This window comes from Microcebus murinus, chromosome 9, assembly GCF_040939455.1.
Source record: "Microcebus murinus isolate Inina chromosome 9, M.murinus_Inina_mat1.0, whole genome shotgun sequence".
NCBI classification, from domain to species: domain Eukaryota; kingdom Metazoa; phylum Chordata; class Mammalia; order Primates; family Cheirogaleidae; genus Microcebus; species Microcebus murinus.
Window position 1 is genome coordinate 71,204,029 of NC_134112.1, and position 27,021 is coordinate 71,231,049.

A 27,021-nucleotide genomic window follows, 5' to 3' on the forward strand; every position below is an offset into this window, starting at 1 on the left:
AACCTAATTACCTCTCAAAGGCCCTGTCTACAAATGCTATCACATTGGGAGTTAGAGAGTCAACATTTGAACTTCTGGGGAACACAGTTCAGTGCATAGCAGAGGTCAAAGCTGGGAGTATGCACTTAAGAGTCCAAAAGCAATTATCCAGTAGCGGGATATATAAAGTGAGGGAGAAGAGCAGAGAGATAGGAGACCCAGGAGATGAGACCACCATGGAAGGCAGAAGAAGAGAAAGTTGCAAGAAGAAATGAGATGGTGAGCAGGGTCCACTGAGTCTCAGCACCACAAGAAGGGTCTTGGAAGCCAAGTAACTTGAGTGGTCTGGAGTGTGCTGAGGCCCCCGGGTGTCGAATGGAATGGAAAGGACATTTATTCTGTTCACATGCAGTAAGTCAAGAGGACTGGGATGTCTGCAGGTAGAGAAACATTTGATGTTTCGGTCCTTGACGATAACAACTGAAAAAGGGAAATGCACAGACCCTGATGTCAGCAAACAAGGTGGGCAGGAAATAAGGTTTCTGGGGGGCATGGGCTTGAAAAGAGAAAAGGTTGGCAGCAATTGAGAGATGACAGGGGCGGGGATCTGAGTGCAGTGTTGGGAAGTGAGAAGTCACTTCACCCACCTCCCTGTGCATCAGCAAGAGGGAGAGGTGTGGCCCGCATTGGTAAGAGTTCCAAGATATTATGGTCTTTGATTGAAAGCAGAATTTCAACACCTGTGAGGAGGTGGAGGAAATGTTACAGAATAAGTTGAGGTGACTGGGGTTAGTTTTCAGTAAATAAGTGTATCATAGGTCATGGTGGAGGATTGGGACTTCAGGGTGCATCAGATGGATAAGAAAAAGTGACAGCCCCTGGGAGAGCTTAATTCCTGGTATTTTAATCCAGAAAGATTCTGAAAGAAATTGGTGCTAAGGAGGGAGGCTGGGGACATGTTAGGGACAGTGGCAGGTGAAGGCATAAGGTAGGGAGTCCATACTATTCATTCAGACCCAACTGTTAGTCTGCCATTAAGAGCCAGAGCCAACTCTCACAATCAATGATAAGAAGATTACTTTGGTCTGCCTTGTACTGCCATAATAATACCACAGACCGGGTGATTTGTAATGAACAGAAATTTATTTGGCTCATGGTTTTGGAGAGTGGGAAGTCCAAGATCAAGGGGCTGCATACGGCGAGGGCTTTCCTGCTGTACCATAATGTGGTGAAAGGTATCACATGGCCAGGAGTGTATGCGTGAGAGAGCAAGAAGTAGCCAGACTTGCTTTTATAACAAACCCACTCCAGCAATAATGAACCAACTCCCGAGATAATGTCATTAATCCACTCATGAGGGCAGAGCCCTTCTTGGCATCGGGGGAGACTAAGTTTCCAACACATGCATTTTGCAGAATACATTCAAACCATAGACAAGACAAAATAGCCCATTTTTTAAAGTAGGAAAATGATTTGAATAGACATTTTACCAAAGAGATGTATGAATAGCTAGTTAATAAGCACATGAAATGAAAATATGTGCTCACATGAAGACTTGAACATGAATGACCACAGTAGAATTATTCATAATAGCCGAAATCCGGGAGTAATACTAATGTCCATCAGCTGGTGAGTGGATAAACAAAATGTGGTATCAATACAATGAGAAAATACCCTTCAGCAATATAAACGAACTATTTACGCATGCTACAACATGAGTAAACCTTGAAAACATTATGTTACCTGAAGGAAGGCAGACTCCAAAGTTTATGTGTTAAATGATTCCATTTATATGAAATTTCTAGAAAGAGGCAGAACTATATATAGAGAAAACAAATCAATGGTTGCCTAGGGCTGAGGGTGGGAATGAGGATTGACTACAAATGGGCATGAGGGAAATTTCTAGAGTGTTGAAGTGATCCAAAACTGGATTGTGATAACTGTCCAACTGCATAAATTTCCTAAACATCATTGACTATATCCACTTACAATTGGTGAATTTTATGAGCTATAAATTATAACTCAGCAAAGCTGTTTTAAAAAAGAGATGATATTTTAGATGTTCAAGGCAAGAGTTGGGATTCTGAGCTTTTTCTGACAGACAAACACACACACACACCCCACTCCACCTCCTCCCTGACAAACACGGAACACGGACAGCACGGGAACCAGTGTTTCTCACACAGTACCCGTTACTTAAGTACTTGACTGGAAATTTACATAGGCTTCTGCAGCTAGGACATTGCTATTTCTCTCTCCTTTTCTTTGAAAGACACTATACTGTACTACATAAAGGCTGAACCTGAATAATCCGTACACAATGCAACTTTGGAATGTGGTTACTGATTGCATGGATAAATGTGCACAAAGTTTCACTTCTGGGGCAGCACAATCTTTTGGATGTTGACAGGGAATATTTCCAAAAGCGTGTAATGTGCTGTGTGTGTATTGAAACCTACAAGCAATGACTTGCCTGCTTGTAAATCAGGTTCTCTTTCCAGAAAATGCCCAAATGGAGTTTGACTAAAGTCTGAATACTCTTTAAGTCCATTCAAACAAAATTGGCATGTTACTACACTTGAAATTACTCATAGCTGGTATTGTACAGTGTTGCACACTTCGTGCAAGTTCTTTCATTAAAGTCTATATTGACTTCTCTATTGTTCAGTCCAACTGGCTTTTCTCAGCCCTCATCCTGCCTCATCTTTCCGAGGCATTTAAGATGTAGACCACCCTTTTCTTCTTGAAATCTCCACTTTCCTTGGTTTCTGGGACACTGCACTATCTGGTTTTCCTCCTGCTTCTCGGTTGTGTTCTCTTTATCTGTGATGCTTCTCTTCCTTCTCTCACTGCTTAGATGTAGGTGTCCCCCAGGACTTTTGTCAACAGGGTCGTTGTCCCTTAATAATTGCAACCATTCCCATCTACAGTTTCCTTAGATCCTGTCTACCTGTATGTCGTCATCGGCATCACAAATTTACCATGTTTAAAATCAAATATTTTCCTGCCTAACTGGCAATTCCTCACATCCTGATTTCTATTAATGGCATCAGCACTGTGTGATTTACCTGCTCCTCCCTTTTTTAGTGTACAGTTCTTCAAGTTTTGACAAATGCATGCAGTTATGTAACCACCACCACCACAATCGGGACATAAAACCATTGCATCAGCCCAGAAAATTTCCTTATGCCTCTCTGTGGTCAGCCATTACCCTACCCCTAAGGCCTGGAAATCACAGATTGTTTTCTTTCTCTATAGTTTTACTTTTTCTAGAATATCGTATAAATGGAATCTTACAGTCAGTAGCCTCTTGAGTCTGTTTCCTTTCACTCATCATAATGCATCTGAGAACCATCCATGTTGTTATATCAATTGTATCATTGTGTCAGTAGTTTAGTCCTCTTTTTATTGTGGCAAAAAACACATAAAATTTACCATCTTAACCATTTTTAAGTGTACAATACATAGTGTTGACCATATAAATGTTGTTCAATAAATTTCTAGAACTTTTTCATCTTGGCAAAACTGAAACTCTATATCCATTGAACAACTCTCCATTCCCCTCCCCCAGGCCCTGGTAACCACCATTCTACTTTCTAAGTATTTGGCTACTTTAGATACCTCATATAAGTGGAATCATGCAGTATTTGTCTTTTTGTGGCTGGCTTATTTCACTTAGCATAATGTTCTCAAAGTTCATCCCTGCTGTAGCATATGACAAGATTTCCTTCTTTTTTAAGGCTGAATAATATTCCTTTTTTATATTCCACATTGTCTTTATCTATTCATCTGTTGACGGACATTTAGGCTCCTCCTACCTGTTGGCTATTGTGAATAGTGCTGCTATGGACATGGTTGTGAAAATTTTCTTTGAGATCTTGTTTTCAGTTTTTTAGATATATAGTCAGAAGTGGGATTGCTGGATCATGCAGTAATTCTAAGCTGAATATTTTTAGGAACCCCCCAAAAACTGCATAACAGAGTTTTCCATAGCAGAGTAGTTTATTCCTTTTATTACTGAGTAAGTATTTCATTGCACAGATGTATCACATTTTATTTGTCCATTCGCCAGTTGAAGAACATTTGGTTTCTTTAAAGTTTCAGGCAATTACTTATACTTAATTATAACTGCTGTGACATTTGCTTAAAGGTTTTTGTGTCAACGTAATTTTTATTTCTTTTGGGTAAATACCTAGGAGTAATACTACTGGGTTATAAGATAAATGTATGTCCAACTTCATGAGAACTGCCAGCTATTTTCCAAAGTGGCTGTATCATTTTATATTCCCACAGCAATCTATTAGAGTTCAAGTTGTTTAGCATCCTCACCCGCACTTGGCATTGTCAGTTTTTTAGTTTTTAGCCATTCTAATTGGTTATATTGGTGTCTCATCTTCTCTTTAATCTGTATTTCCATAATGACTAATAACGCTGAGCACCTTTCTGTGTGCTCATTTGCCATCCTCACGTTGCCTTTAGTGAAGTGTCTAATCAGATCTTCTACCTATTTTTCTCCTATAACTTTTTATAGCTTATGACCTTCTCTCACATCTAATAACTGCTTTGATCTTGCCCTTTGATAAAGTTAGACCAGTTCTTCAAATGCTGGTGCTCAGATGTCCAAACTAGCTTGACCAACGTCAAATAGTACGCATGAAAGACAGAGCTGTCCTGCCTCGAGGCTGAAACTGACCTGGTCCCACCTCTCCTAACGCACGCACATTGCACACCTCCCTCCCCCTCGCCTCGCACGCGTGTGCACACACACACACACACACCAGCTTCTCTCTTCTTGGTCAGCTCCCTAGCATCATTCTCCTCTTTCATGGTCCCCTCTCCCATCCTCTCGCCACTCCTGGCTGCTGTAAGGGGAGTTGGGTTGCCTTTAATATAGTACTTTTCCTGGAAACTGCCTCCCTCCCACCTCCCCATCCCATTGTTACCGGTGGTTGATGTGAACACTTCAGCTCTTGTCTCTTCACTATCAAAGAACGAAAGCAGGAGACACAACAGTTTATATCAGCCAGCAAAGAAGTTTATTAGCAAGTGACAGTACACTCCTAAGAGGGTAGGAGTCGACATACATCTAAACAAACAGTGGCCCTGGGGTTTCTGTGTCATCCGTTTTTCTCCCGTCTGGCCTCTCCTCCTTTGTGGCATTGTCTCTTCTCCTTTTTTCTTGACCAATTGGGATGTTGTCTCCTCCCTGCCATTGGGTGGGGGAATTTTCACCTTATATGGTTCAGCCCAGATGTGTGGTGGCACCCAAAGCCCATGGGGGAGGGGGGACAAACTGCAATGTCCTATAATGTGGCCTGTGTTGTTTCTGTTTCTTGTGACACTGCAGTTATCTTTATCTTGTCATTGTTATAGTATGTTCTCTTACTCCCCATCCTGTTTGTTTATGCTGTTTTTGTGTCTTCTCTACTTATGTCTCACTTTCCTATCCACCCTAACATGCCGTGACACTTGCGGTCACCTTTATCTTGTTGTTGTTATAGAATGTTCTCTTACTCAGCATCTCCTTTGTTCACATTGTCTGTTTTGTCCTTCTTTTGTTCATGTCTTACCTTCCTCCAGTGCTTCTCTGATAACCAGTTATTGCCCAAGTCCTATAATTCCGCAGAAATTTATCCAACTCTGCTGCCTTTTTTGTGACTATGTCTCCAGCCAAATCTATATATACATAGCCTAGGCTATCAGGAGAATTTGATCCCAAAATCAGCCTCTTAATCAGCCTCTCAAAACTTTGATTTTCTCATCCTTAAAACAAAACCAATTATATTACAGAGTCGTAGCCAACTGCAATCCATTATAAGGTTTAAATAAGATAATTTTTTTAAAGGACATAACGCCCTTGCATGAATCATTATATGACAGACAACTCTCTTTCGCCACCCCAATTCCAAAGAAAAGCCCTCAGTCTGCAGTAGCACCCCCACCTAGTCCTATTCAGAAACCTCCTCACTGGTGTCCGTATTGTGGATCAGCTTCTCCTATTTGTCTTAAGCATAGTATTTACAGACGCCATCTCCCAGAGCGCACTTCAGTCATGCCCCATCGATTTTAGTTTAACCCACTTTCAACATTTAAAAACCTCCCAAGTCTATGGCATACCACTCTGAACGTGCCCGATCTCATCTGATCCCAGAAGCTAAGCAGGCTCAGGCCTGGTTAGTGCTTGGATGGGAGTTAAAAACCTCCCAAGCACAGAGCCATTTCCACCTTATCTATCCTTAACCCCTTCACCTACTCAGCACGTCAAGCAGTGTGACCTATTATTCTTACCATTCAATAAAAACGTGTGTACTCTTATGCCTGGCCCCACCTCCTCCACCTGCAACTCTCTCTCTGCCCTTAGATTACAGGTAGCTGTAAAACACATTTTCCTCGTTCCTTAAGACCTGCTTTACTGTCACTCTCTTTGGGAAGCCTTTCTCAGTATGCCCCTGTTATCTGACTTTCACAACCCTTGTACCTCTTTGATATTATTGTTCTATATAAGTTATTATCTTATCGCCCTGTGTGACACTTATCCACATGATACTCTTAACCCTGTTCCTTCAGCCTTGGGACCTATTCAGTAACTTGGACAGTAACCTACTTGTACATTATCAAGGGTCAGAAGATGCTTGCTAAATTGATTTAAATTTTAATGTATATTCTGAAACCTAAAGGTTAACACAGTGATATTGTCAGAAATGACTCTTAAGATTTCCAGGCTTTTAAAACTTCCATTCCAAAAGGCTGAATTAGACAGCAAACTTATCTATCTGCCACCTGGAAAGTGGTTTGTGTTTTCTATTTGGATCAAGGCAGTCTGTGGCCTTCAAGGGCTCTTGCACTTGGGCAAAGACAAAGAGTCATTATTGGAAATTTGTATCAGCAACTACAGTATCTACCCAGTTTCTTTCTTTCGGTCACAGTGTTCAAAGGCATGCTTCATTCTCCTTCTTGCTGAATATGACAAGCTACACTTGCCTCTCAGTTTTATCTTTTCTTAGTCCACCTGTCTGGTCTGGATCCTCCTTCCCCTCTAAGCTTATTTTTCTTTGGGGCCTCATTTCTTCCCACTGCGCTTCTTCGTCTGGGAGTAGCCTGGAAGTGGTTACTGAGTGAGAACTGCCTTCCTGGGTCCTCTGCACAGGGGTGACTTAGTCTCCTGGTGTTGTTTTTGCCTGGGCACACACATCCAGGGGGAGATTATACATGTGACAACTATGCTGGGTAGACTGATTTAAATCAAGAAATTGCATAGTTGCTGAAGTTCAGTAGACCAACCAGGACCCAAAGGTCAAGAACTCCTAAATGTTTATCCCAATGTGGATTCAGATGTGTGGGGAATTTTTAGCAAGTCATATAACCTTTCTGTGTCCCTGTGATCTTCCTGTAAAGTACTGTTACAGCTCTTTGTTGTGAATCTCATACTATAACATTTTCAAATTATAGTTATTAAAATTAATTTTAAATAGATTTGCTGCCTAGGAGTTTTATTATTTCTGATTTTTAATGTGAATTTTTACCTATACTGATTCGAACCTTCCCTTTTAACATTAACGTTTAGATATGATCACATTTCTTGAAGAGTATTTATATTCATTTTGAAATCCCACAATTTAAATTCTGAATGGCCTCTTTTATCTTGCTTCATTTACTAATAATGTAAAAGTATAATGAAACTATTGGAAGAGAGAAAGATAGAAACATGTTAGTGCTTTGACCCTACAAAAGAGAACTTGGAAAATGTTCTCTATTCACTACAGATGAAATCTTAATCACGTAGACTTCAGATATTCTTCTTGAAAACTTTACAATTTACTTGTAATCTAAACCTAATCTGATTCTGGTTCAAACAGGTCATGAAATATACAGCTATCAATTGCCTTTAAAGAAATTTTTGCCCAAAGCAGCAATAGTATTGAATATGTTAAGCCAGTCTTAGTTATGAATACCTACTGATTTTCTTTCATATTTTGTGTGGTCACACTTCTCTCACCTGGACTCTCTTTTTCTTTGTTTTACTAGTGGTCCTTTGGCGTGCTCCTCTGGGAGCTGATGACAAGAGGCGCCCCACCTTATCCTGACGTGAACACCTTTGATATAACTGTTTACTTGTTGCAAGGCAGAAGGCTCTTACAACCCGAGTACTGCCCCGACCCCTTGTAAGTAGGAATTGCAACATGATCTCCTTTCTGTACCTCTTATATTCTTTACTTTTACAGAAATGCTTGTCTTCAAGGGGTCTCTCACAGCATTTCTTTCTTTCTGAAACAGGTATGAAGTGATGCTAAAATGCTGGCACCCTAAAGCCGAAATGCGCCCATCCTTTTCTGAACTGGTCTCCAGGATCTCAGCCATCTTCTCTACTTTCATCGGGGAACACTACGTCCACGTGAATGCTACTTATGTGAATGTGAAATGCGTCGCTCCATATCCCTCTCTGCTGTCATCACAAGATAACATCAATGGCGAGGTGGACACATGATGGATGCATACCCCACAGGCCCCTTCCTGGGGGACACCATAGCACTAGTCCAGACAGCAGTCCACACTTTGTCCAATAGTTTTTTCACTGCCTGGCCTTTGAAAGGCCATCAATATTTCTTGCTTTTGCCAAAATTGCACTATTATAGAACTTTGCATTGTTATTTAAATGGATGGATAAAGGATTTCTCATCTGACAAAGCATCAGAACCAGAGGCTTGGTCCCATGGGCCAGGGACTCAACAGCACCTCTGCAGCTGTGATGACACTCCTGTCACATTGGAGTCCAAAACCTGAATTCTGGGTTGAATTTTTTAAAAAGCAGGGTCCTACTTGAAGTCATATGAGGAACTGAGGCAATGGATTTTAAGGGCTTCTAGATCACAGAAAATTCAGAAGAGATGGTGATGTCCAGGTCAGACATGGCAGCCCCAGGACCAGGCCAGTCATTTAGAATTCCAGTGTTTCAAAAAACTCTTTTGCATTTTATGGTCACTAACATTTTTTTGTTACTGATGTTGTCATTCACCCATTAGGTGAACATTCCCTTTTAAATTTTTGTATGAACATTCCTTTTGTTGGAGGAATACCCATAGGCATTGCAGTCAAAGTTTCAAAATAGCATGACACAAAATGTGTTTGTTTGTAAATGAACAGGGATATTTACGTATTGTACATAGACAACATTAGGAAGATTTTCATGAAATAGCTTAGTCACAATGAAATATTTAGCTGTCATGTGAAAACCAACTGTTTGAGAACAATACTCCTCTGATCTAATGAATGTGGACATGTAAGTGTTTTGTCTGGTTTTTTTAATGACGACTCTGAAAATAAAACCAGTAATTTGTGATGATAAATATTTTTAAAGGTAACCGAGCATGTTTTTAAAGCAGAATACATTTTACTAAGTTCATTGATTCCAATCACGGCTCATAAGTAGAGCAAAGAAAGGGACAATGGATTGGCAATATTAGCTTTTTTCTCAGGTGACAGCTTCCCACCTCACAAGCAACTGGAGACAAATTTGGGGGAGTCCCATTTTGCATTAGGACAGTAGTCCCCAACCTTTTTGGCACCAGGGACGGGTTTCATGGAAGACAATTTTTCCGTGGTTTATGGGGGGAGGCGGAGCTCAGGCGGTGACGCAGGTGGCTGTAAATATGTAAATACAGGTGAAGCTTCCTTCGCTCCACTGCCCACAGCTCACCTCCTGCCCTGTGACCCCGCGCCCCGACTCCAGTTCCTAAGTTTCATGGAAGACAATTTTTCCATGGACCAGGCAAAGGGGCAGGGCTCAGGCAGTGTGATGTAACATCCCGTTCCTAACAGGCCACAGGCCGGTACCAGGCCACAGTCCCCACAGGGGGTTGGGGACTGCAGCATTAGGACGTGTTTTGTTTTAATCAAAACATATTTTAGAAATAGACAAAAAAGAGCAATTTGAAAATCCTGGCTATTTCACCTGGATGAATAGCTACTCTGGGCAGGCCTTTTGTGATGTTTTGTTTTGTGGAATTTTGTGCTTACTACTGTATAGTGCATGTGGTGTAGGTTACTCTAACTGGTTTTGTCGATGTAAACATTTAAAGTATTATATTTTTATAAAAATGTTTATTTTTAATGATATAAGAGAAATTTTGTTAGGCCACAAAAAAATACTGCACTGTGAACATTTCAGAAAAGGTATGTCAGACGCAGATTAATAACAGCATGACTTTAAATGGGTGTAAATAGTGATAAGGAAATGTACTGATTGCCAGTACACCCCACCCTCATTACATCACCAGGACTTGAAGCCAAGGGTTAACACAGCAAGCTACAAAGAGAGTATGTCACGCTGAAACCCAATAGTTGAGTTTGGCTGTTGTTGCAGGAAAATGATTACAACCAAAAGCTTTTTTGACAATGGTGGGACTTGCCAAGAGACACAAGGAATTGAACTGCAGAAATATTTCAGTTCAACTCTTACTATTTCATAAATGTAAAAAATAATATTAATTTACAGAGTATTGGAAATGGTGATGACAAAAAATACATCTGCTCTGTGGAAAGAAATAACTATCTCTACTGAGATCAAGAGAATGAATGCATCAAGATCATAAAGAGCTTATGGAAACAACCCATCAACAGGACTGCACACCTGTATATACATGTTTGAAAACACTGCAATGTGAAAGTCTGGTTTGCTATTTATAAACTTGTCCTTAGGTTAATATGTCTGGACATATTGCGGGAGTGATTCTTCTAAGAATTAGATACTTGTCACTGCCTATACCTGCAGTTAAGCTGAATGGTACTTTGTATGTTAATAGTTGTTGTTCTGATAAATCATACAATTAAAGTGATGTAACATCTTGTATACTGAGAGTTGGTTATTGCTGGTCATGCTTGATTATCTACTCCATTTACATAATGACAGACGAGGCTCAAGATTGATCTCACCTGGCTGCATTGAGTTCATCCATAGAGGAGAGCTTAGTCAAGTTAATGCACAGGCGGTAGCTAAAAGAACTTGCATCCCTGAATCTCAGGGAGTCTCTGTCTTTCTAATGGTGGTTTGCTCTGAGTTGCTGAAGTACCTGTGTCCTTCTGACAATCTTCCAATGGCTAGAGCACCTGGTTCCTACTTTGGCATGGTATTCCTCTCCATCAAGGTGTGTCCTTAGACTGAAATAGGACAATGGAGACACAGCCCCATGGTTGGAACAGAGATTCCTAGGTGGGTGTTGGAAAGAGAGAGAGACCTTCCCGCCCCCTCAAAACTACTCTTTCCATCTATGCAGGTGCTCACCCTTCAGCAACCCCCGGTTACCAGAGAAACTATTTTCAGGTTATCTACATGTATATGCTTGTAATGGGAAAGGAATTCAAAGGTGATATTCCAGTTTTCCAAGAATTGTGTGCTACTTTGGGGAAATTTGATTTTTAAAAGACCCAAGTTTGAAACAGTGCTTACAAAATACCATGGGGGCTGATTCTTTATTGGGAGACAATTCAACTCCAGTACACAGCCAAATTCTCTCCCAGCCAAAAGATGCATTCCCATAAGAAGTTCAAGGACAAGCGCCTGTCATCTTTATATCCCTAATCTCTGGCACTTAGTTGATTCTCACATGCTGAACTGAAACAGCATTTTCTTATCCTCAATCACTTTAAATCACCATGGACAAAGTTACTGCTTTCTGTAGGTCCCACGACAGAGAACAATGATATAGAGGGGCAGACCTTTCCAGGGAAAGGGCAATAAAAGATATCCCTTTGCAAAGTTTTGCTTGATAGTCTGAATTTTTAATTGCCATGAGATTTTTCACTTCACAATGTAGCTGTCAATTATATTTTTGTTGTCTCTGACCTAAACAGAGGATTCCATCCTTGAAATATGGGGAAGGGGTAGAAAATCTGTACAAGAACATCAAATGTTTTAATGCTGACATCTCACCTTGTTAATCTACCCAATTTGGTTCAGGAAACAAGTTAGCATTCTATAAAAGAAATTGATTAGTATTTTATTTAACTCAACAAATATTTATTGAGCACCCATTTATGGCAGGCACTGTGCTAGGTAATGGAAATATAAAAATAAACAGTTCCCCCCCACCCCAAGGAATGTCATGACATAGGTAGACACAGTTACACAACTAGTGAATATTAGAACTATGCATTTCTGAGATCTGTAAATTGTCATGAAGAGGCATCACAGTTTAAACATACAAAAAGTGCAGGCTCTTGGGCAACTAGACCAAGTCCTGCCTCAAGTTGGGCAACTTATCGAACCTCTCTGAACCTGTGCTCTGATCTGTCAAATAGGTTAACAAATCGGTTAACCCTGCTTACTTCACAAGGTTGTTTGAGAACTACAAAAAGGGAATGTGCACCTGGCACATCATAGTTGCTCAATAATTGAGATATTATCGTTATCTTTAGTCTTAGACAATAAAAGCCCATGTAAAGGTAGCCTGTGGTTGGCTAAAAGGAAAACAAGGGCTGAAAGGGATGTTACAGGTATTTAAATCCTAATCCTTACCCATTCTTCACCTCACACACACTTTGGTTTTATCTCACCCTGAGCGTGATAAGATAGGGTGGGATGAGAAGGGTGACAAGACAGAGATGCCTCTCCCCAAAGGCAGGATACCTCTAACCTTCCTTTCTATGAACTCCCACTAGTCCTTTAATCACTTCTGCAATGACTGGTTTCCTTTTCTCTTTTGTACCTTGTGGGCCTAGAATACACAACAGATATGGAAAAAAACAGTCCATCTAAATTACAGGAATGTTGCATGAAGGCGCAATAATAGGAATCACAGTCCTTAGTATTGGTGTCAAGAGATGATTATTGTTCCTTATTTTGCTCAAACAGATGGTTAATGATTATTCAGGTTCAAGAAAAAGTAGACTATGGACAGTATTGTTTTAGTTGTATGCTGTGTGTTTAGAAGATAAGGAATACTTCAGGAATTTTCTCATCCACCTGGATAACTAGACACACATAGGTAGCTACACAGACACATGATTCACTCTTGTGGCACTTTAGATAATTTCAGGACATAGAGAGGTATGCAGGCATCTTGCCCCAAAGAAAGAAATGCTTATTGCTGTTTTTCCTTTTCATACCTGAGGTTTCTCTTCAGGACTATTTCAATTCCCTATCTATCAAAAAATTGAAAAGAATTTCAGTCATAAACTGGTGAAATATTTCAGTTGGTGAATTGAAGGTAATAAAACAGAGGCTTGCCCAAACTGTCCTTTGTTGTAAATTATACCGAGGTCTAGATTACGTCAGCCAAAGATATTGATCACAACGCTGAGAGGTTTATAACTACTATTGACTTAGCATGTGACCCTGGAGCAGAAATCTAGGAAAATTGCAAAAGCATATCTACAGAAATGAAAAGTCCATCATTAATAGGACTTAACTATCTTGTCATCCAACTTGTATTGTGTTGGCTTCACAGCACGTATTTAACAAATATTGGGAATAGAAAAAATCTTCTGTCTTCTCCCATTTCTCCATTGGATGTTTCTGAGCTATTCTGATGAATGTGTTTTCCTTCTTCTCAATAAATAGTGTAGGTTTAAAAAAAAAAAGCTGATATGAGTTAGTTATTTGTCCATATAAAATTATCATCCAAACATTCAAATAGTTCCTAGTCCTGTATTATTATTATCATCATCTAAATAAAGGGCTATTTTCTCATATAGCCCAATTTAGAATAGGTCCTATTCTCCAGGACAGGTAAACCCTACCTGATCGAGCATTCTGAAAACTAGGTACCATTACAGAAGCAACTCTGAGATGAAAAAGCCTTATTTTGAATGTATAAACAGAAATTTCTAATTTAAATTAACTAGTACTTTGACATTATTTTGAAGAACTGGACGAAAATTACAATGAGAAATAATTTTTTACCCCTTTCTTAAAAAGAAGCCCTTTATCTTTACACATTCATTTTTTCACTGTCACATGAGTACATTCTTTTCACCACATGAGTTTCAGGCTGGCAGAAACATCCCCTAATCCTTAGACCTCTCGGCTGGAACGACAAAAATGCATAAAATCTTACCAGGCCAAAAGAGATCAACTTTAAAAATCTTTGGCATCCAAACATGTCAGAACTTTTTTTCACTGGCTCCCCAAACCATTTGTGTTCCTCATTTATGGTCCATGGGATCTGTCACATGACTCCCTATTTTTACTGGGCAGCCTAAAATTTTCAAGCACCATATTTCATTTACCTTTCTTGGTTGTTTATAATTTTGACAGTCGCTTTATGAGTTTTCTTCTCTCTGTCTCTAATACTAAGAGGGTTAGGTAGTGGACATGGGCAGATTGCACTCTGCCAGCCAAAGCTCTCACTTTGACGTTTGCCACTTTGTCCCTGTGACATCTGCTCTTTCCATTGTGCTCAAGCTGGGGCTTTCCTTCTGTAGAACTGGGACTAAACAACCACCATATTCATTAGTGGTACAATTCTTGTAAACAAGAAATGCTGACTTCAGAGCCTTTGTGAAATCCTGCCCCAACAGACCACACTTCTGGAGTCAGTCACATGGTCCTTAGAGAACGATTTCCAAAGTCACAGTAAAGAAAAAAAAATGCATAGAAACCCAGATATCCTATTGTGATATGGTGGCAAAACTGTTTCTAATTTTTTTGTTAAACTGTAAGGATTAAACATAGAGAATTTAAATGAGCTTCGGTGGTCACCAAAGCGCCCGTGGAAACACCTGCTGAAGAATCAGCAAGTCACTGTCGAAAAGACACTAAACAACATGTTTCAGACATAAAATATCCAGTGTTAAAACTACATAGATATGTTTTCCAAAAATGAATTTCACTGTTAAAAATAATAATGATAACAATAATGATCTCATCTCAGGACATGTCACAGGAATTAATGACTGCCTGAAAGCTAATGGGCTAAGGGAATTGCTCTCACGAATTAGTCTTGCTTAATGAAATGCTGTTGGTTTAGTAAACGAATGCTTAAAGTGACAGAAAGTAAAAAATCAGGTCTGCCGCCATCCAGACTGGTTGATTGACAGGGGGAAAAAAAGAGCTAATGCAAAAATGTGTCACGTGCTGCTCTTACTCATTTATTTTATTCATTTGTGATTCAGAACATACATATCCTTTATCCTTTTTTTTTTCTTTCATACATCTGTCTCATATTTTTGCTCCGAGGATATGTTTATTTATGGATTGTTTTATTGACAAGAGAATTAACCTGCTAATAGTAATGCAACTGCCTCTAGTGCAGGCATATTGAAGTTCCTAAAATTATGTTTACCTTGAACCATTTTATTTTAAATACCCTGATCTCAAGAAAACATAGATCCTCCGTGTGGGCTTTCAAATATTGTCTCCAATTTATATTTGTCTTTGAAGTCATTACTTAACATCTTGTTTCAAGATTATTCTAACAGCTGACCTCTTGATTCTACCCTCTCCACATTGCCTCTTCCTTGTAACCTAAAAACAGCTGCCCAAATTATCTAATATATCTGATTATATCGCTTTCCTGCTTGAAAATCTGTGCCTCTGCCTAGATGTTTCCTGCATCAATCCTTTATGTTGTCTTATTTTTGTTGTTTTTAAAAATACATCCTGATGGAAAAAATATTAAATTGGACAAAAAGATGTAAAGTAGATAGGAGATATCCTCTGACCACTTTCTCTCATCCTCTATCCTCACTCAACACGGGGAACTGTTGTTAACACTCTCGTATATTCTTTCATAAATGTTCTACCCTGCGTAAATTAAACCAGACACTTCAGTACATCCGTCAGTAGCTTTTATCTTACTGAGGGAACTATTACTCTCTCCCCAGGCAAGGAAACTCTCTTTACCTCTGTGACTTCGAACTCCCGTAAGAAATATCCGCCTTTGCAATACGAGCTGTATGTATAAACAGGGTTAGACCAAGCTATTAATATTGGAACTGCCCCACCCTCTGCATTGGCCTATAATTTGGTATCCCTTCAAATCAATATTCTTAAATTTTTTGTTTAACTTTGATTTAAATGGAGGGGAGATTGAAATGACTTTCTCTTAATAAAAAATTACAGAAGCAAGATTTACTTTTTTCCATTTATTCTGCCAAAGCAGAATAAATATGTATTTTTTAAAAATCAGGAAAATATTACACTTTGCTAAAATTCTAGTTCTCTTTTCCAATGGAAGTTTATAATGGAAGTTTCCAGACTGCTTGGAAGTTATAAAAGATTTTAAACTTAGGTACGAAAAATAAATCACCCACTTCTGATAAGCAGCATTCTGGGAGGAATTTATTTCAGAATCTCAGCTGACTGACAACTTGTAGCTGACTGGAACTGTACTTATGTGTGGCAAACACACATCGCAGAGATGAGCTGTTTACTGTAGCAAGTTATTTTCCTTCACTCCGACTGGCCTTTTGGCAGAAGCACACTCAATCTAATTTTGACTGTTACATAAAGAGCCACATGTGGAAACCTGAATCTCCTGACATCGTATTACTGACGTAATCTAGTCATAATTCGGCACCCAGTGACCTGCCTGGCAGGCCCACCCACCCCTTGTTCTCATTCTGGACAGAGGCACTATATAGAGCACAGAAGTTAGGTGGGCACACTTGGGAATCAGACCTGCTAGTTCTGAATCATTGCCACCACTTATCAGTAGCATGATTTTGGACAAATTGCTTAACCATCCTAAGCCTCAATTTCCAAATCTGTAAAATAGAATTACTATCATAATATTGGCTTCCTCTTAAGATTGTGCAAAGATTGAATGAAACAATGAATGCAAAGGTCTTAATAAGTGGCAGTCATTATTTCTGGAGTCCTTGATTTTTACTTTTTGTTTTTATTCTCTATAGCCTGTCTTACTCCATAAAAAGATCTAATGTAGAAGACTCTAGAATAAAATTATAGGTGGTCCCCGGGTTATGGACGAGATATGTTCCCGAGAACATCTTTAGGTCGGATTTGTATGTAACTCAGATCCCTGATGAACAGCACATATATGGTAATACTAATAATAACAATAGCATAACGGGTCATATGTAGTAATATAATACTATAATAATAATAATAATCCTGGACTATAATAATAAGTTACAGAAACTATTGTTCTCTTTCTCTTACTTCTTAGGCTTATTTTGATCTTCTAACCAAATCAATAACCTTTCCATTTCAATAATTAATCCACTACACTACTAAGCAATAATTGATGCTTTCATTGGAGCACTGCCTTTCACGTGTTTATTATTCTCACTTTATGGATACTTCACAGTTGTTCTGGTAGTTGAGCGACTGAAGCCTAGTGCTTTTCCAATGAACGATGACATCTAGCCTTTCTCGGAGTGCTTAATTATTTCAACTTTTGCTTCTGTTGTAATCACCTTTCTCTTTGTTGCAGGCTCACCTGGACAGGCAGTGCATTTTTGCTTTGGAGGCATGGCCATGAGGGTAAACACAGACTCACAAAATGGAATAAAAAAGGTAAGATGAAAGCGATGATGTGCGTAAGCGATGGTATAAACAAGGTGACCAGCCTCTAGGGTCAAAATGCTGCACTAAAAAGTCACTTACGCTATGTGGGTTTGTTTACATACACAGAAGAAACTAGTCCCTGAATTATTAAGTTAACTATTTAATTGTAAATTATCCTTATGGGGAGCCTTGGGAGCCCATTCACAAGCCTGGAATGCCATAAGTCGGGTCATCGTAATCCAGGGACTGCCTGTACCTCCAAATAGGTCCAAAGTTTGGCACCGCTCAGAAAAGTGTGAAGTAACATTCAGGAAAGCAGACACTGGTTTTCTTCATTCTTTTTAGTAGTACCAACCTGTTATGAGGAACAGGGGTCTAGTCCTGTCTAATTTTACTACCTGCGTGACCTTCCATGGCATTTAATCTTAAATTGTACTTTCCTTGTCTATGAAAAACTAAGATAACTATACCTCACAGTGTTGATTGTAAATATGAAATGTTATGATAAGTTTTTCTACAAATACAAAATGTTATTGTGGTTATGAGACTTATCAAAATATATTTTTTACTTCAAAAGTCTCCTTAGAATTTATCTGTTTCATAAAATTTCCTCTAACCAACCCCAGCATTTCATTTGCTCCAACAGAATTGCTGCAGTTGTTTACACAAATCTGTACCCAGAATCAAAGGGCTCAGTGCTAGAGGAGGCAGCAAACCTGGCCCCAGGCCTTCGTCCGCTCGGGCATTCTGGGTGCTCATTGCTAGCTGACCCTTAAACAACTCCATGTCCTCTTTGGAGTTCAAAGTTTGGGGCTGAAATCACTGCCCTTTCTCAAAGATAAACACAAATGTAGACCCGAGGTAGTGTCCTGTGCTAACATGAGCCATATTGAGTTTGAATCTCATCAGAGCAGTGTTTTTCCAACATAACAAATTGCTCTTTGTTCAAATCAGAAACTGAATTCACTTTATTTTCCAAAATCGGCCCTGCCAGGTTTCCTTGATTTAATTGTATCTTTTTTGTCTGCTGACAATGGAAAGCAGAAGAAAATAGTCTTGCTAAGGAAATGAAATATTACCAAGAAAAATAGGCATTCTCACACTGTATGAGGTGGGTTTTTTTTTTTCTTCACATTCAATTTTTTGTAAGAAAAAAGGTCTCTACCCTTTCAAACAACAGCATTATTGCAGTGACTATTAGGTCATATCTACATAGCCCAAAAGAAAATGTTGGAAAGAAAATTAACTAGTTCATAAGGGTATGGACAACATTATTTTTAAAAGGAAGTGGTTCCTCATACATAGAAAGAATAATAAATGAGAGCAAAATTACAGTGATAATTGAGGCAATTTTTTAAATAATTTGAATAAAAAAATGTGTGGTTAAAGCATCTATGGAGGGCAGGTAAAATTATTGAGAGGGAACACAAATTAACCAAATCATTACTGCAATTCTTTATTTAGCTAAAGTTGTTCTTGATTTAAATACCATAGAAGAACTCTGAGTCCTGTTGACTGGAAGGGAGAAATTGTAACGAAAGAACAAAGGTTGAAACAAGATAGGGCCAGGTTCCCACCCCAGCTCTGCCACCTACACACCATTTGCCCATGGACAAATTTGGATTTTCATTTATTCAATTAAAAAATAAGATTGAGAGGCTTCTACATAACAGGCTCTGCTCTAAGGAAGGAACATACAGCAGGCAATAGCCTAGCTAAAACTTTTGCCCTCGACAGACACTTACTCAAGAGAGAGAGAGACAGAGACAGAGACAGAGAGAGAGAGAGAAGAAAGAAAGAAAGAAAGAAAGAAAGAGAGAGAGAGAGAGAGAGAGAGAGAGAGAGAGAGGAAGGAAGGAAGGAAGGAAGGAAGGAAGGAAGGAAGGAAGGAAGGAAGGAAGGAAGGAAGGAAGGAAGGAAGGAAGGAAGGAAGGAGACAAGAGAGGGGGGAAAGGGAGGGTGGGAGGGAGGTAGGAAGGAGAGAAAGAGAGAAAGAAGACAGATAAACATCAGAACTTTCAACACGAAGTGGTATGAAGCCATAGAACCAGAATGAGACCATCTAGGGACAGTAGGTAGAGAAAACCAAGGATGAACTCTCTGGGAACTGCAATGCTTACAGTTAGGGAGGTGAGATTGAGAAGGGGTTACTTACCTCATCACAAAATGCAAGCTTATCATCTATGAAAATATTTTTTTAAATCATGTATGTTTTGCCACTAGCCTGTTAAAGATACTCAACAAATGTTAATTTCTTCCGGTTTTTTTTTCAAGCTTTTCCCTCCTCACTCACTTCCACCATGCAAATATAATTAATCTCTGGTTCTATAAAAAGAGAACTGAGCCACTACATACCCTAAGGAGTGAAAGAGTTTTTAAAGTTATTTTTTTACCTCAATTGTTTAGCTCAATTTATCTAGGTCCCAACTGAATGTAATAAGTGAGCAACAACCATAACAATAGCAAATCATTGTACATCACAATTAGTAAAATGACAAGTCTCTTCTGTTCTGAAGAATTTCATTTCATTCAAATTGCTCTAGAGTTTGCATCACAAAATTAACACAAATTATATCCAAGATTGTCTTCTACCTTAAAGGGGAAAATTATGCATCCTGCATTTACATGTTCTTTTGAAACACCTTAACTCCTGCTTATGTTTAGACGAAAGACTTCACGATCATTATCATAATTAGAGACAGTCCCTAAAACCAAAAAAATGTAATGACCCATGATCAGTCTAGAGGTATAATTAATCAAGATTAGGTTCAGAAACCCCCAAAACAACTTTGGCTTACAGGAGATGAATTGCTTTCTCTTACACAAAACAGGTTGGGGGATGGGCAGTCAGGGGCCAGTGTAGAAGCTGCAAGGTGATGTCAGGGACCCAGGCTCCCATCCTTCTGCTCTGCCATCCCAGTGCATGGCTTCTATCCTTAAGCTCTCCTTGTGGTCCAGACAGTTTCCTAACTTTCAGGAAGAAGGAGGAAAACCTGAGTCAACATACTTTAAGAACCTTTCTAAAAGATCTCAAAATTCTTCCACTAATGTATTTGACCAGGGTGTAGTCTTAGAAGTACACGTAGATGCATGAGGTGACTAGTTCTTATTCTTTATAAAGAATGCCCAAGATGCCCAGCTAAAAATCAGTGTTCTGTTAAGGTAAAAAATGTTCATAGGCAACTAACAGTCTTTCATAGTGTTTGTGCAAGACCAATATTAGCCAAAGGTTTTCTATGAAATAAGCCATTTAAGAATCTTCCTCTTTTACAGATGTAAAAGGCATTGAAAACTAAGAAGGGGAAAGGGAGGGAGAAAGGTGAGGGATAAAAACTTACCTGTTGAGTACAATGAACACTGTCCAGGTGACAGGTACACTGAAAGCTCTGACTTCAGCATTACACAGTGTATCCATGTAAGAAAAAATTTGTACCCCCTTAATATTTTCAAATTAAAAAAAAATCTTTCTCTTTTAATGATTGGTCCAAAAAAAAATGAGCTGACACAATCATCCAACCTAGGTACTTGGAGCAAGTTTTATCTTACCCAATTTCAGTAGATTCAACATTTACAGACTGTCTATTGCATAGGGCATCTGATTAGGCAATGTAAAAGACACAGTGATTTATAAATCCTCACATTATTTACACTTTTATTAGAAAAGAAGCATAAAGGTAGGAATTCCAACTGTAATAGGTTACTGTAATAGGCATATAAATTAATAAATATGGGACTTCATCACAGAAAGAGATTCATTATAACAGAAGGGGTTGGAGAAGATTGTGTGAAAGAAGATACATCTAAGTTTGGCCTAGAGAGAGAGGCAGGAAAAGAACCTTCACCCTGGAGAGAAATGTGTCAGCAAAGAAGTCAGAAAAGTATAAGAATGGTTAAGGAACAAGAGAAAGTAACATTTGGGGAAAAATAGCAATAATGAGCCTTGGAGTACCTCTGACTGTGAGCCTCCCAAGCCTCTAACATAATGATCTTTCTTATATTCTCTTGATCTGGGAAAGTAGACTTGGAAATTCAAGGATGGGGGTGGATGATGGAAAAATACAATCAGGATAAAAGAAAGTGAGTCCTTTGTTCCTTTGCCTTCCAGCCCCTCAACTCTGGCCATGCCAACTCACCCCTATCCTGGGAGTGAGCCCATCCAGGACTCTCTGTGCCCATGGATACGACACAATACCAAAGTTGCACGGGGGTGTTATCTCTCTTAGCACAGTCTGGCACACACTAAGCCCTGCAAACATGTAGCCGATGAAGAGTCACGCAACACTCCTGGCGCTAGGGTGTACGCTCCAGGAGTGTAGAGAGGGCTCAAATCATGAGGAGCCTTTAATATCACCCTAGGTATTTGGAAATAGGAAACAATGAAAGGCTTTCAAAACAGAAGGGTAACAAAATCAGAACTATTATTTGGGATAATAACTCCAATAGCATTGATTGGAAAAGGAGCTATCTTAAAAGACCAATTAGGAAACTATTTCAATCACGCAGGGGGTCTAGATGACTGAAAGAGAAGCTACAGCTATATTGGAGTAGAGTGGCAAGAGGTCAGCATCCCATGATCACGTTGCACTGTTGCTTTATGATTGTGTTTGATGGCACAATTGTTTACAACCCTTGACTTTCTTCCCTGACTTATCATTAGTGTTACTTTAAAATAATGAAGACTGTTCCATCCATTAACTCCACTAACATTTGATCTCCCCATAGATTGAGGTTAAAAATTAATTAGTCTTCCAACTTATTGATTACATGACTATAAATATAAAAACAGAACTACAGAACAACTACAGGGACGCTTTGTTTAAATAGCGTGTTTGCTCTTTTTAAAGGAGGCAATTAATGGTGAAGGACCTTGGAGCATACTAGAAAAGCAACCCTTGAGTGCCATCTAGTGTTGACAACACATTTAAATGTAGCGTATCAAAGAGTGGTGTGGTTTCATGCACTGTGTATGACTTCCTCTTGTGAAAACTAGACAATGTCTGACTAGCAAAAACCAAACTCCTAAACTGCCTTTTTTGCTCACCGCCCAGATATAACTATGAATTTTAAACAAACAAAATATTCATTTTTGAACCGCAGTGAAAGGAAGGCTTCTGTTCAACATCTAGGTCATGGAGAGTACACAGAATTGGAGGGCATTGCTTTCAGCTTGGCTGAGTCCCTCATGCAACTCTTTCATTTTATCATCCTAGGAAAAAGTAGTTCTCTATCTTGTATCTAGGGTAGTTCTCTATCTTGTATCTAGGGTAGTTCTCTATCTTGTAACTCTTTTCATGTCTTTTACCAGCTCATTTCAGATTATCTCACCTAATTAACAGTGAACTCACAATATTTCATGAATTAAAACACGGAGAACACGGAAGAGGTTAGGAAGTGGTGTTGAAATCTCCTGCCATGGAAATTCAATGTTGCTGAGGTGGCTCATATATCAGAGCACTGCCTTCTGCGGACATTAAAATTCACTTTGTTTCATGTCTCTAATACCGCCCAGCCCTGGGGAAGCACGAATCTGACATTATATTAGGCAATTCACGCTGACCTAGTAACTCAAAGCAATCATCACTGGTAACTTAAAGTGACTACGCTCCAAAAGAAATAGAGCCTAAGGTCACAGTTGTAAATCTTACTACAGGAAGCCAAAGATTAGAATCTTTATGCCAAGTGCTGCAGATTCCTTTCTGCGAGGAGAGTCATATTTCAAAGACTTTACTAATCTGAAACCTATAGGCGATTGTGACAATACCAGATACAGCTTAAATGACATTAAACCTACATTTTAAAGAATACTGGGTAAATCAATTTTTAAAAAGGGCAATTACAGTTATTATATCTGAAGCTGACACTTTATAGTTTTAGCTTCGCACTACACTAAAATTCAAGTATCATAATTTTTTTTTTTTTTTTAGAGACAGGGTCTCACTATTTTGCCCAGGCTAGACTGGAACTACCTCCTGCCTCAGCCTCCCAAGTAGCTGGGACTACAGATACATGCCACCATAACCAGCAATATCATAATTTTTTAATGAACTAAAAACTAACATGATAATTAAATTATAGTTAATTAAGGACATAGGTGATCCTGTATCAGCATATATTTGTATAATTTGCAAGCTGTCTCTGAGTTTGCTATGATAATGTGTAAAACAAGGGATATTTGCTTAGTTAGCGTTTTGTGCTGTTGAGACCAAGGTCAAAGGTTTGATCCCTAAACAGGACAGATAGCTTTATTGTTGTGTGCCTCAAAGCATTTTATCTTTATGTTTCCTAAAGATCACAGGGCTTCAGGAGAGTAAATGTGTACATTGGCCACTGCTAAAGAAAAACATTTTTAAAAATGTTTTCTTATTTTATTTTTTATTACATAAAAATACACATAGCATACATAAGTAATGTATATATGTGTAAAATAATATCACGATGTAATTTAAGAAATTAATATGCTTGCAGATTTTAACAGTGCCCTCCTATACCACCTCTGTTCCAATAGTCTCTTACTTCCATATTTACCTGCCTCTAATACTTACAGAAAGACGGACATATATGTTGACTTTACAGTTTTTAAATGAAAATAGGATCATGCTATATACATAATCTGCAACAGTGTATTTTCACTTTGCAGCATATCAAGGGTATTCTTCCAGTTTATAACTCAGTCTTTTTTTTTTTTTAATTTTTTTTTTATTTTGGCATATTATGGGGGTACAGATTTTAAGGTTTCAATAAATGCCCATTTCCCCCCCTCCCCCCAAAAGTCTGAGTCTCCATCATGACCATCCCCCAGATGGTGCACATCTCACTCATTTTGTATGTATATACCCACCCCCCTCCCCCCTCCCCCCTCCCACCTGCCCAATACCCTATTACTGTAGTACCTATGTGTCCACTTAGGTGCTACTCAGTTAATACCAGTTTTCTGGAGAATATATCTGGTGCTTGTTTTTCCATTCTTGGGATACTTCACTTAGTAGTATGGGTTCCAGCTCTAACCAGGAAAATATAAGATGTGCTATATCACCATTGTTTCTTAGAGCTGAATAGTACTCCATGGTATACATATACCACATTTTATTAATCCATTCTTGGATTGATGGGCACTTGGGCTGTTTCCACAGCCTTGCAATTATGAATTGTGCTGCTATAAACATTCGAGTGCAGGTGTCTTTTTTGTAGAGTGTCACTGGATCATTTGGGTAGATGCCCAGCAATGGCATTGCTGGATCAAATAGTAGATTCACTTGTATCGCTTTAAGGTATCTCCATATTGCTTTCCACAGAGGTTGAACTAGTTTGCAGTCCCACCAGCAGTGTAGGAGTGTTCCTCTCTCTCCGCAACCACGCCAGCATTTATTGTTTGGAGATTTTTTGATAAAGGTCATTCTCACTGGGGTTAAGTGATATCTCATTGTGGTTTTGATTTGCATTTCCCTGATGATTAGAGATGTTGAGCATTTCTTCATATGTTTGTTGGCCATTCTTCTGTCTTCTTTAGAAAAATTTCTGTTCAAGTCTTTTGCCCACTTTTTAATGGGGTTATTTGATTTTTTCTTCCTAATTTTCGTGAGTTCTAAGTATATTCTAGTTATCAGTCCCTTATCGGATGCATAGGATGCAAAAATTTTCTCCCATTCTGTAGGTTGTCTGTTTACTTTCATGACTATTTCTTTGGCTGTGCAGAAGCTTTGTAGTTTGATCATGTCCCATTTATTTATTTTTGTTGCTGCTGTGATTGCCTTTGGGGACTTCTTCATAAACTCTTTGCCCAGGCCGATGTCTAGGAGAGTGTTTCCAACTTTTTCCTCTAGAGTTCTAATAGTTTCATATCTTAGGTTTAAGTCTGTTATCCAGCGTGAGTTGGTTTTTGTGAGAGGTGAAAGGTGTGGGTCCTGTTTTAGCCTTCTACAGGTGGCTATCCAGTTTTCCCAGCACCATTTATTGAAGAGAGATTCTTTTCCCCAGCGTATGTTTTTGTCTGCTTTGTCAAAGATGAGATGGCTATATGAGGATGGTTTTATATCAGGATTCTCACATCTGTTCCACTGGTCAATATTCCTGTTTTTGTGCCAATACCATATTGTTTTAATTACTACAGCTTTGTAGTATAGTTTGATATCTGGCATATTAATGCCTCCCGTTTTGTTTTTGTTGCCTAGAATTGCTCTTGATATTCGGGGTCTTCTTTGGTTCCATATGAAGCGTAAAATTATTTTTTCTATATCTGTGAAGAATGCTGATGGGATTTTAATAGGTATTGCATTGAATCTGTAGATCAGTTTGGGTAGTATAGACATTTTGATGATATTGAGTCTGCCGATCCACGAGCATGGTATGGATTTCCATCTGTTTACATCCTCTGCTATTTCCTTCCTCAGTGTTTCATAGTTCTCCCTGTAGAGGTCTTTTACCTCTTTGGTTAGATATATTCCTAGGTACTTTAATTTCTTTGTTGCTATTGTGAAGGGAATTGAGTCTTTGATTTGGTTCTCAATTAGATTGTTGTTGGCGTATATGAATGCCTCTGATTTCTGTGTATTGATTTTGTATCCTGAGACTTTACTAAATTCATTGATCAGTTCCAGGAGTTTCTTGGTTGAATCCTTGGGGTTTTCTAGATACAATATCATATCATCAGCAAACAGTGAAAGTTTGATCTCTTCTGCCCCTATTTGGATACCTTTGATTCCATTTTCCTGTCTGATTGCTGTAGCCAAGACTTCCAGCACTATGTTGAACAGAAGTGGAGATAGTGGGCAGCCTTGTCTGGTTCCAGTTCTAAGTGGGAATGATTTCAATCTTTCCCCATTCAGTATGATGTTGGCTATGGGTCTGTCATATATGGCTTGTATCATTTTTAGGTATGTCCCTTCTATGCCTATTTTCTTAAGTGTTCGTATCATGAAAGGGTGTTGAATTTTGTCAAAAGCTTTTTCTGCATCTATTGAAAGAATCATGTGGTCTTTGTTTTTGCTTCTGTTTATGTGGTGAATTGCATTTATAGATTTACGTATGTTGAACCATCCCTGCATCCCTGGGATGAAGCCCACTTGGTCGTGGTGGATTATTTTTTTGATAAGTGTCTGGATTCGGTTAGCTAAGATTTTGTTGAAAATTTTTGCATCTATATTCATTAGGGATATTGGTCTGTAGTTTTCTTTTTTTGTTGCATCCTTTCCTGGTTTTGGTATCAGAGTAATATTCGCTTCATAAAAGGTGTCGGGGAGGTTTCCGTTCTTCTCGATGTTGTGGAATAGTTTCTGCAAGATAGGTACTAGTTCTTCTTTGTAAGTGTGGTAAAATTCAGGTGTGAAGCCATCTGGACCGGGACTTTTCTTTTTAGGGAGATTTTTAATTGCTGTTTCTATTTCAGCTGTTGAGATTGGTCTGTTCAGGGAATCTATTTCTTCCTGGTTGAGCCTAGGGAGGCTGTGTGTTTCTAGAAATTTGTCCATTTCCTCCACATTTTCCAGTTTGTGTGCATAAAGATTTTTGTAGTATTCATAAATTGTATCTTGTATCTCTTTGGGATCAGTTGTGATATCTCCTTTTTTATTCCTGATGGAGCT

At 38.9% G+C, this 27,021-nt stretch overlaps 1 protein-coding gene across 2 annotated transcripts in view; it reads left to right on the forward strand.

Annotated features, from left to right (window-relative positions):
• MET (MET proto-oncogene, receptor tyrosine kinase) overlaps window positions 1-10,825 on the forward strand; it is a 108,476-nt gene extending 97,651 nt beyond the window's left edge. For both annotated transcript variants that reach the window (XM_012761101.3, XM_020289757.2), the window contains 2 exons: window positions 8,005-8,141; window positions 8,254-10,825. In XM_012761101.3, the coding sequence (XP_012616555.1) occupies window positions 8,005-8,141; window positions 8,254-8,464 (348 nt within the window). In that variant the 3' untranslated portion in view covers window positions 8,465-10,825. The remainder of the gene's footprint in view (window positions 1-8,004; window positions 8,142-8,253) is intronic.
• Window positions 10,826-27,021: the final 16,196 nt, after the last annotated feature.